At 35.7% G+C, this 16,471-nt stretch overlaps 3 protein-coding genes across 9 annotated transcripts; 2 read left to right on the forward strand and 1 right to left on the reverse strand.

Moving 5' to 3' along the window:
- Positions 1 to 536: 536 nt before the first annotated feature.
- LOC140873315 (equilibrative nucleotide transporter 8) lies at positions 537 to 1,957 on the forward strand. Its single transcript, XM_073276408.1, has 2 exons — positions 537 to 1,111; positions 1,193 to 1,957. Exons 1-2 carry the CDS (start codon positions 595 to 597, stop codon positions 1,894 to 1,896), a joined length of 1,221 nt encoding a protein of 406 aa, XP_073132509.1. The 5' UTR covers positions 537 to 594; the 3' UTR covers positions 1,897 to 1,957.
- A 1,562-nt stretch (positions 1,958 to 3,519) lies between these two features.
- Positions 3,520 to 11,347, forward strand: LOC140873299 (CBL-interacting serine/threonine-protein kinase 24-like). 7 transcript variants are annotated; one of them, XM_073276386.1, is made up of 15 exons: positions 3,520 to 3,734; positions 4,058 to 4,294; positions 5,366 to 5,428; positions 5,569 to 5,640; positions 5,929 to 6,036; positions 6,123 to 6,197; positions 6,325 to 6,378; positions 6,811 to 6,936; positions 7,443 to 7,532; positions 8,130 to 8,252; positions 8,508 to 8,627; positions 10,217 to 10,339; positions 10,607 to 10,663; positions 10,740 to 10,814; positions 10,936 to 11,347. In XM_073276386.1, exons 2-15 carry the CDS (start codon positions 4,130 to 4,132, stop codon positions 11,029 to 11,031), a joined length of 1,347 nt encoding a protein of 448 aa, XP_073132487.1. In that variant the 5' UTR covers positions 3,520 to 3,734; positions 4,058 to 4,129; the 3' UTR covers positions 11,032 to 11,347. The 7 variants fall into 7 exon arrangements, with proteins under 7 accessions (XP_073132487.1, XP_073132486.1, XP_073132490.1 ...); XM_073276385.1 differs by having other exon boundaries at positions 4,070 to 4,294; XM_073276389.1 differs by having other exon boundaries at positions 4,070 to 4,294; positions 10,223 to 10,339.
- A 1,518-nt stretch (positions 11,348 to 12,865) lies between these two features.
- On the reverse strand, positions 12,866 to 16,375 carry LOC140873029 (EIN3-binding F-box protein 2-like). Its single transcript, XM_073275996.1, has 2 exons — positions 16,109 to 16,375; positions 12,866 to 15,474 (listed from the first exon to the last, which is right to left on the reverse strand). The coding sequence occupies exons 1-2, from the start codon at positions 16,131 to 16,133 to the stop codon at positions 13,559 to 13,561; spliced, it is 1,941 nt and encodes a 646-aa protein (XP_073132097.1). The 5' UTR covers positions 16,134 to 16,375; the 3' UTR covers positions 12,866 to 13,558.
- Between the last annotated feature and the right edge of the window lie 96 nt (positions 16,376 to 16,471).

The following is a 16,471-nucleotide window of genomic DNA, read 5'->3' on the forward strand; positions in this document are numbered from 1 at the left end:
ATAAAAAAATTTAATTGTTTGTTCCGTTCAAGTTTTTATTTATATTAGATTATGCATTGCGTTGATCATATGTTGCTGATATGATGTCATATTTGAAAACAAATTTGGATTATGATATCAGTCAAATATTTTTAAATCTTACGAACGATTTCATAATTGAAGATCTTATTAATGAAAAGTTTTGTAAGAGGTACAATGACCAAGTATCATATTCATCGTTTTAATTCTTATGCATTATTTTTTGTTCCTCGTTAAAAATTCTAACCCAAATGGATTTCAGATCCTGACTCCGCCATTGCTTCGATGTGATGTTGATGTGACGTTAATATAATAATCAGGCAGAAAATGAATTAATGTTTTTTTATTGAAACATATCAGGTGTAGCATCATAGTCCAAACAAAACAAAGACATAGGAAAGAAAAAGGAATCATCAAGAAACGTCCTCCGAAGTTTTGATAAATCTCCCATCATAAATATGGTGTGACACCACGAAAAGTAGGAAAAAACCACATCCCACGAATTTCAAATGCGCCAATAAAACCCCTCAGCCATCCATCCAGCCCACAAAATTCCAACACCAACAAATTAATACAATGGAGGGTGGCAAGAAGATTAATTCCATAATCAAAGACTCCAATAACCCTCCACCAAAAGACTCATACAGAATCGCATATATTCTCCATTTCTTCCTCGGAGCAGGCAACTTGCTTCCATGGAATGCATTCATCACAGCCGTCGATTACTTCGGGTACCTCTATCCAAACAGACACGTCGAAAGGGTTTTCTCCGTAGTGTACATGAGCTCTTCTTTACTGGCTTTGATCCTACTTCTGAGCTGCGATTTCTTCAGGACAAGTTTGAGCTTGAGGTTTAGGATGAACTTGGGTTTCTCTATGCATGTCATGTCGCTATCCGCGACTCCCATAATGGGTTGGTGTTGGCGGAAAAACGGGAGGATGCTGGGTTCTGATGCGGCGTTTGACGCCGTTGTTGCGTCGGTTTTCGTCTGCGGGATTGCTGACGGATTGGTGGGAGGAAGCTTGGTGGGGACTGCCGGTAAGCTGCCCAAGCAGTACATGCAGGCCATTTTTGCGGGGACGGCTTCTTCGGGTAATTTTTTCATGACGGGTTTAATTAAGATAGTGTTTGGGAGAATTTTTATAAAAAGAATTCATTTTTATACGTAAGCAGGGGTTATGATATCGATGCTGCGGATCATAACAAAAGCATCGCTACCTCAAACGCCGAAAGGCCTCAAAATCAGTGCTCAATTCTACTTCATAGTCAGCTCAGTGATCCTGCTACTCTGCATCATCTGCTGCAATCTTCTCTGCAAATTAAGGGTAATGCAGCACCATTACAGCAATCTCCGAGACGGGTTTCTGCCATTCGGACTCTCGCCGCCCAAATTCCTTCAAATTCTGGGCAAAATCCGGTGGCCAGGTTTCGGGATCTTCATGATCTACACAGTGACACTCTCCATCTTCCCGGGGTTCTTGGCGGAGAATCTGGAGTCGAAGAGCCTGAGAGACTGGTACCCTGTCATGCTGATTGCGACGTATAACTTGTCGGATTTTGTGGGGAAATCGCTGACTGGGATCTATGTCATGAGCGGGATCAAGAAAGCTACGTGGGGTTGTTTGCTGAGGATTCTGTTTTATCCTCTGTTTATTGGTTGTTTCCGGGGACCCAAGTGGCTGAGGACGGAGGCGCCGGTGGTGGTTCTGACCGTGATGCTGGGGCTCAGTAATGGGTATCTGACGAGTGTCATTATGATCCTCTCTCCGAAGGCTGTGCCGCCGCAGGATTCGGAGGTGGCCGCCATCGTTATGGCGGTGATGCTGGGATTGGGTCTGTCTGCTGGTTCGGTTATAGGGTGGTTTTGGATCATATGAATCAATAATAATAACATTTTTAAAATAATAATAATAATAAGTAGGATCATATGATTGTCCATTGTCCTTTGCAATTAGGCATGAATGTTTTTATCCTAATTAATTATATATTTTCTCTAGAATACATGCAATATAAAAATATTATTCGGACATATTTTATATAAACGTTTACTATGTATATATTATGTAATATTTTAAAATTAAATATAACAAAAATCGCACATATTTGTCGTGTGTAATATAATGCATGAGTGATTTATGTATGGCATGAATACAACAAGTAATTAATGGTTTCAAAAAAAAAAACAGGTAATTAATTTAGTAGGATAATATTTCTGTAATTGCAAAATATAAAAATTAAAGCAAGGTCAAAATCAAATCAAATAAAATCTGTGAAAGATAATTTTGGAATACAAAAAATCTTCACCAAAAGGTAATTATGTATTGGGGTCATTCACTTAATTGACAACTTTGCGCACATATTTTGTGTGTGATGAATATTATTGAAGAGCAATTATAGGATTAGGAAAAAAATTTCAACAAAGTTAGTACTTCATGGTGGTCTTGGAGATTCACCCTTACCACTAGACAATTTATTTTTAATGATTCTTATTTTATTAATAATAAAATTATTAAAATATAATAGCTTGTCATCCACCGTAGATGTACATAACATGTGCCATAAATATATTAGCGTATATGACATTATCCTAATATTTTTGTTACATTATCTAAAATTTATTATTTATTTAAAACTTTTTGAATGAATTATTTTTAATTTTTTTTTTTAAAAAAAATTCTTAGCACATGACACTAGAGAAAGTAACTTTGGGACACCGTTGCTCTCACTTGTTCATTTTCCCTTTGACCCGTCACATCCTAAATAGTTTACAATTTACCATGTTTTATTTATTTTAATTTTTTTCGTGACTTCAGAAATCATTTTGCATTTTCCCTTTGACCCCTCACATCTTAATAATTTACCATATTCCACCGCTATTTATTTATTTTCATGAAATGGGAAATCATTTTTTCAGTGTGCACTCAATAAATTTTCAGATTGTGTATGAATGATAAAAAATGAGATTGAGGTTTGGATTTGGAATATATTAAATTAAAATTTTATTTTGATGTTTGCTAAGAATTTAAAATATAATAGTGTGAATTGATAATATAATTATTTATTTTGATAATATAAATTTTTAGATAAATGATATTTTGTAAAATTTGAAAAAAAAAACTTGAAATCTCTGTTTAATTTATATAAATTTAATTTTTTTTAAAATATTATTCTTAAAAATTATTAAATTCTATGAAATCCCACAAAATCCAATCAATTTCATAAAAAATTAATTCATTTAAACGAATCACACAAAATATCAATCTAGTTTCAAAATATCATTTTACCAACATTAAAATGATATTTATAATTCAAATACTCATCAAATACTGTAAAAATCCTTCGTTCCAAACACATATTGTTCATTTAATACAATAACCTAAAATAACGTTAGTCATATAAACTATGCTTAAGTAAGTCGAGAATAAATTCGATCAATTTATTAAAAAAAAAGTATTATTAATTTTCGTTATAAATATGACTCAAGTTTGATTTATCACACCTAGTCAATTTTACCGCTTCCCAGGTTAAGAAAGAATTATGAGGTGATGGTTGTGATTCGCTGTAAGATCTTAACTGTGATCGATCTATGAACGAAAATCAATCATAAATTTGACTGAGTTGCAGCTCCGTCGAAAGGATTCAGTTTCGCCGACACATCGTCACCTTGTGTTTTCCAACAGCAGTTATTCGTTCCACTCGTTTTGAATTGCTGTGGGTAATTATTTTCGGTCGTGTTCAATTTTTGTTTTAAAATTGTGTGTGTGTGTGTGTGTGTGTTTTTTTTCAAGTAAATAACGTGTTTAATTTTTTTTTTGACTGAAGTAAATAACGTGTTTATTGATTTAGGAATAGCAACAAATTTCCATTTTGTTGATGTTGGGTTCATGTTCTGTTATATAAACGAGGTCTATCCTATACCTTAGCTTTGGTGGAGTTGATATTTGATTGTCTGTAGAATTGTGGAGATTGCGATCATTTGTTGACAATTGATTGAATTTTCTGTGCATGAACTGCTTGTGATCAATACTGCTCATATAGATTTCTACTTAGGTGATTTTTTGGGATTTCCATGTTGTCTTCGTGAGAAATGTGCACGATTGTCGAAGTGAAATGAAGGCAGTGAAGAGAAAAGTGGGCAAGTATGAGCTTGGAAGAACCATCGGCGAGGGGACTTTTGCGAAAGTTAAGATCGCCCAAAACATAGAGACCAATGAGAGTGTGGCCATCAAAGTCATGGCTAAAAGCACTATCCTCAGGCACAAAATGGTTGATCAGGTATCACATTATCGCTTAATTGATTGATCGTGCTGTTTGTTTTTTTTGTTTTTTCACTTGGTGGGGAAGTGAATTTTTTTTAGAAATAGTGCAAATGCAAAATTGTGAATTATGTTCACGAATGTTGAGGTTTCACTGCTCGATAAATGAATTCATTTTCTTTAATCTGGAGTCATGTTCCACAATGTTTCCTCTTTCATTATACAAACTGAATTCAGATGATCTCTGATATTGAGGAGCCTGGACCTGTTGTTGGGGGTTAAAATCTTTAATTAACAATTTTTGTGATTTTCAAAAGGGTCTATTCAAAAAGGAATAAGAGGGTTTCTCTAAATCCGGGGCAATTGCGTGCCTGGGATTGGATGTGGCTCCACCATTGTCGCAAAGTAACACTGCTTATATTCTTCTATGTATAACTTTAATTAAAATAATTGGTTTGATAGACAAAGGTTTTGGCAAATTGGTATTCAAGGACTTTTTGGCTCTTTTCGAAAGTACTAATCATAAAAGTGTAGTGGGAGAAATTTAGCTAAAATCCAATGATTGAAATTTATGTCCTCAAGTCCCGAGATGCACGGTCAGCTTGTGTAAAAGATGCATCATCATCTTCTGTCTCATCTCGCTCATGTAATGGCTCACTCTATTGTTGTCGATCATTCAACTGGACATGGAAAATTCAAGATTCAGTAGTTGAGAAGTTAGTTTTTATAGTTACCAAACCACTCTTAGTATGAAAATATTCACAATGACTAGTGGCTGCTCTCTTAGTACCCATGTAACCATGGACTTTACCATTCCAAAACTTGATGAATATGTAGAAATCTGTTGGTACTGCCATAGAAAAATTATTTTGTTGATTTAATTGTTGTAGTAGCTAGGCGGACAAGCAGTGCAATGCAAATTCACGACGAGAAGCTACATACATACTGCCATAGAAAAATTATTTTGTTGATTTAATTGTTGTAGTAGTTAGTCGGACAAGCAGTGCACTGCAAATTCATGATAAAGCTACATACATTTTCTAATTTTTGTCCCTCTCAAGTCCTATTGACAACTTTTTTAAGTTAACAGATAAAGAGAGAGATTTCCATAATGAAGATTGTTAGACACCCTTGCATAGTCAGGCTGCATGAGGTACGCCTAGTGTGCTCATAATTTCCCTTGTGTGAGTTTGGAATTCTTTTGAACTTTGCCAGACGCATTGTTCTTGGCCATCCTCCTCCAGTATTTTTCTAGCAGCAGCCACTCTGTTTTAATTGGTTCCTCCTTTGTAGGTTTTAGCCAGCCAAACCAAAATTTACATTGTTCTGGAGTTGGTTTCAGGAGGAGAACTTTTTGATAGAATTGTAAGTTCTTTTTAAATCTTTTACAAAATGATGTGAAATTTTCTTCATTGTTGTTTGTTCGTATTAAGAAGTATTGAAGTTTTTTTAGTGCACACAGGAATCCAGAATTAGGTATAGTATGGTACAGATCCATTTGCAATTGTACATTTGTGTACTCGTTCATTGTTGCAGAATTTATTATTGAAGTCTACCTTGATCATCTATTTTCCATCATTGATTGGAAAACAGACTTCTTTTTTCCAATTTATGCACTCTTAGCTGTTTGTTCCGCATTGCTGGGGTACTCAGGTTGATCAAAGGAGGCTTTCAGAGAGTGAATCGAGGAGATATTTTCAACAACTCATTGATGCAGTTTCGCACTGCCATGGCAAGGGTGTATATCACCGTGACCTAAAGGTGTTAGTCAGTCGTGGAACGACTTGAGTTTTGTAACTATCATTCAAGTCAAGGTTTTTACTGTGGTTTGAAATCACTTTGTGTAGCCTGAAAATCTGCTTCTTGATTCTGAAGCAAATTTGAAGGTTTTGGATTTTGGACTCAGTGCGTTGCCTAAGCAAGTAAGGAGAATGAGATAACTTGCAACAATAAATCCTGTAAAAATTTCTTCTATTTCTTTTGTCCGAGATGATTTATGCTACTTACTTGATTTGTTTGCCTTCCCCTATGTGTTAATTACTTGACCAGGGAGTCGAACTTCTGCATACAACTTGTGGGACTCCAAATTATGTTGCGCCTGAGGTATTGTTTATCTTATCAACTATGTAGCACAAAAAAGGTGGTAGATGATGAAACTGATTGTAAATATTTTGAGAAAATCAAAAAAAGGTGTGTAACATCAAGGCAGATGGTAACGTTGTCTTGTTAACATCAAATTTTGGTCGTGTAGCCATCTTACATACTGTATTTGATCTTAAGCACTAGCATATTTTAGTTATTCTGAACTTCTGTTTATCTGTGGTGCCTTTGAACTAATTGTATATTCAACCGTGTTTGTTGAACACTAATTATGCTCTTGTGAAACTTTGTTGTTTATAGGTGATTTCAGTTGTTTGAATGCGATAAAACTTACTCCTAGAAGTTCACAATTCCTTGTTCCTCGACTTACAACTGTTGAACAAACTGTGCCATCTTCAGTTCATTTCTCGTTTTCTATTTTTAATTTGTCTGTAGGTATTAAGTGGCCGAGGTTATGATGGCGCTGCAGCTGATTTATGGTCCTGTGGCATTATCCTTTATGTCCTTATGGCAGGATATTTACCATTTGATGAGACAGACCTTCCCTCCCTGTACAGCAAGGTTAATCAGTGACTCCTACTTTTCAAACATGATGCATAGTATGGACGTGTTGATGACCTTTGTGATGAATTCAGACATGTATGTTGTATAATATGAATCAGTGACTATATTGCTGTCCAGAAAAATATGTCTCGATATTCCTTCCTTTCTTTTATATTTCTGGACTCAAGAATTTTCCATGGATATTTTACCAGTGAAGCTCCCGTGCTACCTAATTCATCGCTTTGCTAATGAGTTCTCAGCATATGTAAATACATTCAAACTCTTTGTTGACTATAAACTGAAAAAAAGGCAGCTTATGCTTTCTATCCTTAGCTGAATCAAATCAGTAACTGTTAAATATTGATCGCTGGTGACTACAGACTCATTCCATGCGCTTATCAGTCTTTCTCGATGATTTATTTGTCATCATATATGTCTCACTTACTATGGCAGAATAGATACACGGTCACAGGATATCCTTATTGGCACAAAAAATTCTCACTTTTTCCTCAATTGCTGCGCAGATCAATACTGCACAATTTTCATGTCCATACTGGTTTTCTCCAGCCGCAACATCATTGATACATAAAATCCTTGATCCAAATCCTGTAACTGTGAGTAAAGTAACCACTTATTATTTTTTCACATATCATTGAATGTATTTATCCCTTTGTTTTTCCTTTTTGAGTGCCATATAGTTTAAACCATGATTCAGGAATTTGCTTAATTTAGTGATCTGGTTTACGACTTTTGTTTATCGTGTGAAATTATTGGTATACAGCATGGAATCTTTAACAACTCAGACTTGGAACAATATGAGCAGACAATTCGGAAGTTTGGAACTATATTGTCCACCTATTTTAGTAGTATCTTGGCTATTAGGTTCTAGATTTGAACTTTTTGATTGATTGACCGAGTTTGTCCAAATTCAATTTGTTACCTAGATTTTGACTGAGATTAGCATTTTCCGCGTCATGGACCAAACTTTGGTAATTTTTATGACGTGATCAAATCTCTAGTAGAGAAAACAAAGAGTTGGACCACATGGTCTCACACCACAAATTAAAATGCAGTTATTGTTCTATTAGGTAGTTCAATGGACCGGTTCTCTACTTTCAGGAAAATTGTTTACTTTCCAGTTGAATAGTTTATCAAAATTCTGATACTTGTGATGCGCTTCATCTATGTGATTACTTATAGCGTTTTTGCAGCGAATTAAAATTGAAGGGATAAAGAGAGATCCATGGTTCCAGAAAAATTATGTGCCTATTACACCTAGAGCTGATGAAGTGGTGAATCTGGATGACATTAGTGCTGTTTTTGATGACATTCAGGTCAGATGATTTTGAGGTTTTGCTTTGTAAACCGTGTCCTTAAAATAAGAATGATCCTTGTGGCTGAGCAAGATATTTCAATTAAATAATTTTGACAGCGTACCTGTATGTTATCATTTTGTTTCATTCTATTATGACATGATCTCTAGTTGTTGCAAACCAATCAAACTTTTACTTTATGTTATAAAAAAACAGAGGATGCACCCCTTGTTTGTATCATTTGAAACCAAAATACTTTTGGTCGTGCATTTGCAGGACAAATTTGTGAATGAGGAATCACATAATACCGATGATGGCCCTTTAATAATGAATGCATTTGAGATGATAACCCTATCTCAAGGACTAAACTTATCAGCCCTGTTTGATAGGCGGCAGGTATGATGAGTGTCATTAAGGTTTATCACCTTACTGAACATATTTAAAAGGTTAACTCTTAGGATAAAAAAGTCTTTTATGCATCTTTTAAAATAACTTTTTAACAAAATTCAGACTGGAATTTATGGTGCTGTATGACGATACAATTAGCGGATTACAATATAGCCACTCTTATGTGACTTAGATAATGATGTTTATTGCATCTTTTGTCTGTAAGGAGGGAGTGACTTGGCACAGATTATGGGATTGAGGCTGTCTTTGACTCATCCACCATTGCCGTTAATGAGATATGAGATTCCAGTTGGCACCTAAAACCACATAAAGAGATGGAGTTTGGTCTCTGTTCAATTTTACTTTATATTGCTAGATTAATTTGAAGCTTTCTACATTGGATCTCTTTGCTCTCTCAAGGTTAAAACTCAAGTTATGCAAATTATTGGCTACATTATTCCCACACACGACGTAAAAACGTTAGACAGTGAACTAACACCAACAGTTCATTTATTTATTTATCAATAAAAATGTACCTAAAATTTATGCTCATTATATAATATAAATTAACTGACAGAAAATAAGAAATTTTCTATGCATGATTTCCCACTTCAATTGAAATCTACACCTAATGTTGTCGTGTCCTCTTTCTCTCTGAAGTGATAAACAAAAATGAAATAAACAGTGTCTTTTTAATTTTTATAATTATTCTTCTTGCATACCAGGGTTCTTGAAATATTATTTTATTGGCCTAAGGACTCTTTTTCATACAACTGTTGTACACTTCAATTCAATAATAGATCTTCAAATAGACTTTCTTTTACGGTTTAATCCTATAACTTTTTGGTGTTTGTACTGGTTTTAATATCTCGGTCTAACAGCCATCTGAAAGGAAGTATGCTGCTTGGTACAACTTCTTTTTTTTTCCCCTCCAACGGCCAAATGGTGGTGCCGTAAGGCTTAGCAACTCCATAATTTTTGGGTTTCTGAAGTTCATTAAGCACGGACTATAGTCTTTGTTGTGAACAGTAAAAATCCCTATCTGAGAAGTAATCAAAACTTGTCGTTTTTGGACTGCTATATAGTTTAAAACATTTGGGTAGCAATGATTCTATTAGCTATGGCTTTTGGAAAAGTGAAAAGCATTGGTTATTTGAATTAGCATCAGAACTAAGGTTATATATTTGATTCCATTGAATTGCAATGTGATACGACCATTGAGACACGATTGTTAAGAAACAAGTATTACCCTAGCTAGAATATTGAACAGCTATACAATTTAAAAAATTTGAATTGTAATATTGCCTATCAACATTCAACAGTAACTTTTGGTAAACGCCAACCTCAATCTCGCGGACCTAATCTTGTACTCTATATTTCAGTCTTGGTATCTTCTCAATTTGTTCATACCTTAGGTCCTCTAACACAGATATTGTTCAACTGGTTTGTCCAAATGTAATTGACCTTCGAATGATTGTTAGAAGTTGGAATTAAAGCATTTAATATAGAACAATCTCATAAACTTTATGTTTGATGTCTGTTCAATGCGTTAAGTCTAATGGAACTAATTAGTAAGATTTACCTTGTTTTTATCGAAGTCACAGGATTATGTAAAGAGACAGACTCGTTTTGTTTCTCGCGAGCCTGCAAAAGTTATAATATCAGCAATTGAGGCGGCCGCTGAGTCACTGGGGCTCAAGGTGCACACTCGAAATTACAAGGTCGACTTCTCTCTCATATTTTCGTAAATGATTTTATGAGTTACTTCTGGTTGCAATGTGCTGACTAAAAGTAGTGCTAATCTTGTACCGAATGTCAGTGTTATCTTTTGTGAAGTCAAATCTTATGTGTCATCTACTTTTCAAATATTTTTGTGTGTTTTGACATGGTAATGATGCTTGATTACGTGAGGGAAATAAACGAAGGGGTCTGACATTATATTTCTTCATTTTAGTGCTCTAATTTTTTGCAACTTAAATGTCTTGCAGACAAGACTTGAGGGTTTGTCTGCTAACAGGGTCAGTCAATTTGCTGTTGTGCTGGAGGTATGTTTAGATTTGAAAGAATTCTTGGTTTCTTGTTCTGTTAAAGAAAATATACATATCATATATCTTTTTGAAGGTTTTTGAAGTTGCTCCATCTCTTTTTATGGTGGATGTTCGCAAGGTCGCTGGAGATACCCTGGAATATCACAAGGTCACCCTCATTTACCATTATCATATACTTGCTTTTCGATACATGTAATTCTTCCAACAACTTAGCGAACTCGAATATCACCAATTGTTTGATTTTTTTCTTATCTGATTGAATCGTGCAGTTCTACAAACATTTATGTGAAAGAATTGAACACATCATTTGGAGACCAAAGGTAAGCATGCCAAGCTCAACTCTGTTTCAAACAATGACTTGCTGACCTAACTCAATGGTGTGAAGCATATTGATGCAGAAATATAGCCTATGTTGTTATATAAAAGATAGTTAGCCATTTGAGCCTTTTGTGCTGCGAGTAATATTGTTATTCCATGCTCGAGTTTGCGATAGCAAAGATATTTGTGTGCATAGGGAAAGAAACTTTGCACATTCGGTTCTCGCTTAATTCATGACGCGAAGAGATTTGCGTGTACTGAATGGTGCAAGTATGTATAATTACTGCTGTTACATTGGCAATACTTTGTAAGAATATATGGAATTACTGTCAGCAATAAGCCATCTTTATGTATTTTTGTTTAGCATTTAAAAATCTCATCGATATTAAAAAATCTCATCGATATCAAACATACACTACTCTCATACGTACATAGAGCTGGTTAAATCTAACTAATAAACACTGTCGGTGAATGGAGGACTGCATGGACCTGTGCCCCTCCCTCTTACATGTTCTTTACGTTTACTCTCGGAAATTTCAACCTACCATAAAGACACTATCTTAACGATAAATCCAAATGTCCCAATGTATTTATGGATATGAGGTTTATATATGAATACGTGAACCACATGACCTGAATGTTTCGTACTAATTTTGTTACCGAACGTTTAATGTTTAAAAATCACATGTTATTTCAATGGATGATTTCATTAATATATATATATTCTAACCATATTGATTAAAACACTTCGATTTTTTTTTCCACTGTCATTAACTGGTCTAAACTTTTAGAGTGACCAGAACATCAACTGAATCAAGCCACATATATATATCATAATCATAAGTCAATTAAAATATAAGAAAATGAATACTAATTGAATGACTTTTGAAAACTCGAGAAGTGTAGGCTCTGGAGCAGGTCGTGGTCATGTGGACCCAATAAAAGCAGTCCATTGAATCTGTAAAACCCGACAATAAATTACTTATCCCTCATCATTTTATTTCGATGACTTTTTAATATTGTCAACAGTGGTAATTCATTGAATTCTGTCTATAAGTGCAACCTGCTGTCATAAATTGTTTTTAATTTCCATCAACAACAGTCAATTACGATTTCAATTAAAATCAAAATCGTTTTACAAAATCGAACGAGACGTTTTTTTTGGTTGGATTCGATGATCCGAATCAAAACAATTTTAAATAAAGGTAAAGTGATAAAGCTATTTGAAATTTTAAGATAGCAAGAATATGCAAACAAGTTAATTTATTTGTGTTATTTTTTCAGAGGAATTTATTTATGTTAATTAATTGGTTTACGTATACAATATGTTTAACTTGGATGCCGTACCCGTACACGATGTTTAACAATTTGACCTATATCCTTTTTTTTTAATAATAATCTGGAAATTCACATATATCCGCTATCTTCAATACTTTATAGATTAGAAATTATGTTAATTTTCTTCATTCTTCTTCTTCTTTTCTTTTTTTTTTTTTTCAATTGGTAAAATGGATATACAGATAAGCTCAACGTTCAAATTCATCTGTAAGAAATTATTATTATTATGATTATTATTATTATTACCTTAGTCAATCACAATGGAATCGATACGACATTATTATTTAAATTAATAATTGAAAATGGCAAGAAATTGAAAGAATGTAATAGATATGCCGGGAGTGATAAAAATGGCTAAAATTTTTTTTGTTGGAATATAAATTGAAAATGAGACAATATTTCTGATTTTATTTAGGAGAGACTCGAAACTAAACAAAACAAAGAGAGAAATTATCTTCCCAACTTTTTAAGAAAACCATAGTGATGCAATAAAATCTAACCAGACCAAAGAGATGGAAATTCAAGGGGAACATAAAGTTAAAGTTGCACAAAATACACTCAGTTTTATTATATGATACAAAGACAGTAGCAACAATCAGAGGTACAATTAAAAGACAAAGGAACCTGCACAAATAGGACTCGATAATCCCACAAAAAAACCATAGAAATCTGTCGTGGAAACCAAAGCAAGCTTAAGCTCCCACGGCGAAATCTCAGGTCACAGGAACCCAATATCTGTATGATTGCCCAAAGAAGAGTACTACTGAAGTCAACACGGGCGGACACAGCACGATAACTATAAACATACATATGACTCCTAAGATACAACAGTGTCTACAGGCAGACTCGAGGAAGCTTTACTGAGAGCATGCAATAGGCAGTCGCGTGAGGTTTCGGAGACTGAAGTGGAACATGATGAGGGGAAGGCCCAGTAGCAAGGGTTGGTATCTGTATTCTCAGGAAACCGAAGGCAACGAAAGAGGTAGCCTCTCGCATGAGAGGCTAAAAAGGATGAACCAGGCTTGTCACATACAATGAAGCCTGGAAAAACGGGTATTGAAAAAAACGATACGCCTTTGGTCTCCATGGAAAACAACCTTGTCAAGTGAGCTATCCGAATATATACCCCAATATATTGATTATTAAGGGCAAAAACTACAGATAGAATGGCTTCTATCATGTATGCAGACCTTTCAAAACCTCTTTGGCACGATATTTTCTTGTGATTTTCTCGATTTATGAAAGGATGTCGCATCTCCACAAGTTCTCCGTCAGTGACTCAATGGTGCTGCCGCTGATAGAATTGCAATGCTGTAGATTTAGTCCAACTAGCGTTCTTCCAAGTTTTTCAAGAGCAGGCATGCTCTTGTTTGATATCATAGAGCAGCCAGATAACGAGAGGATCTGTAAACTTTGTTGCACTCCGCAAGATAAAGCATAAACACCAAAATCTGAGATTGAACACTTTGAAAGATCAAGATCATTCAGTAAAGGGCAGCTATCTGCTAGGGCTGCCAAGCTCGCATCAGTAACCTTTCGGCAACCATCAAGATTTAGCAGTTCGAGTGTTTTTCCATGAAATCGAGCCAAAGAAAAGATAACTTCATCGGTCAAGTTCACACATTCGCTAAGATCAACCTTAGCAAGCCCGGCCTGGCAACACTCGAAAAGTGGTAGAAGACCAGCGTCTGTGATTCCACAAAGTCCACTGAGATCCAAATGATGTAATTGTGGACAGAGTTTTCCAACCATGGCCAAGCTACGGCTTCCAAATCCAGGGCAGCTGCGGATGGACAAAGATCGAAGAGATTCACAAGGAGAAAGGGTCAGAGATTCTTGAGATATATCTTTAATTCCCATGCACTTGACCAGGGAAAGGGACTTTAGCTTTGAGTTGGAGCTTGAAAGAGAGTTCAGAATCCCATTTTGAGTAATCCTGTTGCACTCCTCCAATAGCAAGCTTTCAAGAGAACCAGCAGCTTTGGCGAAAGCTACAAGACCATCATCAGACACAAAGCAACACTTACGAAGGCACAAGTGTTTCAGGTTGTTACAGCCCTTTCCCATCGCTTCGAGACTCAAATCTGTTGCACCTCGACATGAAGTTATCGCCAAAGATGACAGCACTTGAAGACCTTGAGCGTTTCCCATTACCCAAAATCCCTTCTGGCTCACATTTTGAAGCCCACTGAGAGTAAGATTGGTGATGGCTTTTCCATAGTGCCCTATAACAGCAACAGAGTAGTCGGTGATATTCAGGCCCTGCAGTTTCACCTTCGTCAAGACAGTAGAACCTGAGGAAATGACACTAGCAATACCCTGATCTCCAACAAATGGGCAATCTTTCACGGCTATGGACTGTAACTTGGGACAGTATTTAGCGATGGCCTGTAGACTCTCATTGCCAACTTTTGTGCAAGATTCAATTGTTATTGCAGCCAAATTGGGACAGCTCTCGGCAATTGCAACTATCCCTTTGTCCGAAATCAAAGGACATTGACAAAGATCTAGCTTCTCCAACAAATGGCATTCCTTTGCGATTTCGAATAGACCTTCATCACTAATGTAGGGAAGATTCCACAATGAAAGAACCCTGAGAGAAGGGCAGCCCCGAGCAATCGCCGACAAACCAAGGTTAGTGACGTTCCGTAGAGATTTGCTTCCTCTGATCGAAAGTTTTCCAAGTCCTCCATGGCTTGAAGTACCAACAGCAATAGCTGAAAGCCTAAGATCTGTAGCTTTCTTGCCTTCTACGCACCTTGTGAGGTATCCATCGCATTCCACATCAAGATCCTCGTTTAAAGCTTTGTCTAAGTTCATTGTGTCCGACGGTCCATTGGGTGCTTTGATTCGGCAAAACTCAGAACTTCTTACACTGCTCAAAAGTGTCAGCCAATGCTTGGAAACACAAGCAGCGGCACTTTTTTCTCGGCCCCCAGGTAAGCGACTGAAGATCTCAAGTAAGCATTCATCAGGGAGTACGTCGATGGATGGTTTCTTATACTCGCACAGTCTCCCTCCAAACATGTCTGGGACACTAACCCGTGCCCGTTTTCTAGAAGGGCAGTATATCTCGTCATGAGAATGAAACGAGAACATGAACCCAGAATCTCTGGAACACAAGGTGCTCCCAGCGTAGAAATCATCATCACCTGATTGAGAGATGATAAGAGTCAGATATATAACTAATCCATTCCAAAGCCCTGTAGCTTCTTTCACCAGAAGCAGCAAAACTATGAACTTTAATGTCGATAAAGATCCATATAGAAAGTTAGAAACTAGCTCTTTCATTTTTATGTGATTTATAGCTCCTACACATACATAAAAAAATTGGCTTTCATACATGATAATTGGAACATAATTAAACACTAAATTCCCAAATCAAGAAACACGGTGAAGTTTTCTCAACACAATTTAGGAAATCACAAATCCATCTAGAGATCTTAACAGCTAATTATATCCATTACACAAAAGGAAAAAGGGGGAAAACCATATGATTCAAGAATTTTAGCATATTCCTAAGTGTAAACATAAGCAGAAACAGAAGACTGTTATCATTATAATAGACCAACCAAGCAAAGAATTTCACAAACACTAAAATTCCTCAAGATATTAAAGGGATTCTGCCCAATGACCGAGAAGAAAGATCCATAGGCTAACATTATTACACCACAACTATGAAGAACAATATGACAAACACAGATCAAAAGACACAATTTTTCCAATTGTATGAATAAGAAAAGCATCCAAATCGCAACTTAAAAGACCATAAAAGATAACACTCACCCCTGTAATTAACAAGAGCAGGCATGGTTGTTCTTCACAAGAAACCCCCAAAAGAGCAAAAAAGATAGAGCTTTTAACAAGAAACAACACAGCCCAGATCAAGATTTCTGCAGAGATTAGCATTCGCAGAAAAAAACGACCCAAGATTTCGTCAAGAAACCCCAACTCAGCAGGGGCAAAAAGGTTGAGCAAAGGAGGACGAAACGTGGCTGTTTTGCTTTGTTCTCACAGCAGACATACAATGTATTAGCATTATATAATTGGGAATCAAATGCAACATGCATGAATTTAAATATTTCGATTAAAAAAATATCCTTATTATTCCTATTATTATTTATATAAAAATAGTGCCATATATTTGGT

The sequence above is a fragment of the Henckelia pumila genome, unplaced genomic scaffold (genome assembly GCF_033568475.1).
Source record: "Henckelia pumila isolate YLH828 unplaced genomic scaffold, ASM3356847v2 CTG_525:::fragment_3, whole genome shotgun sequence".
NCBI lineage: Eukaryota > Viridiplantae > Streptophyta > Magnoliopsida > Lamiales > Gesneriaceae > Henckelia > Henckelia pumila.

Excerpts from the sequence above, each read along its gene's own strand:
- LOC140873299 (XM_073276386.1), top strand. The coding sequence starts at position 4,130 with ATGAAGGCAGTGAAGAGAAAAGTGGGCAAGTATGAGCTTGGAAGAACC. Across the intron at positions 5,641-5,928 it reads GAGAACTTTTTGATAGAATT|GTTGATCAAAGGAGGCTTTC; the intron begins GTAAGTTCTTTT and ends TGGGGTACTCAG. Across the intron at positions 10,664-10,739 it reads AATTTGCTGTTGTGCTGGAG|GTTTTTGAAGTTGCTCCATC; the intron begins GTATGTTTAGAT and ends ATCTTTTTGAAG.
- LOC140873029 (XM_073275996.1), bottom strand. The coding sequence starts at position 16,133 with ATGCCTGCTCTTGTTAATTACAGGG. Across the intron at positions 15,475-16,108 it reads TGCTCTTGTTAATTACAGGG|GTGATGATGATTTCTACGCT; the intron begins GTGAGTGTTATC and ends TCTCTCAATCAG.
- LOC140873315 (XM_073276408.1), top strand. The coding sequence starts at position 595 with ATGGAGGGTGGCAAGAAGATTAATTCCATAATCAAAGACTCCAATAAC. Across the intron at positions 1,112-1,192 it reads TGCGGGGACGGCTTCTTCGG|GGGTTATGATATCGATGCTG; the intron begins GTAATTTTTTCA and ends ATACGTAAGCAG.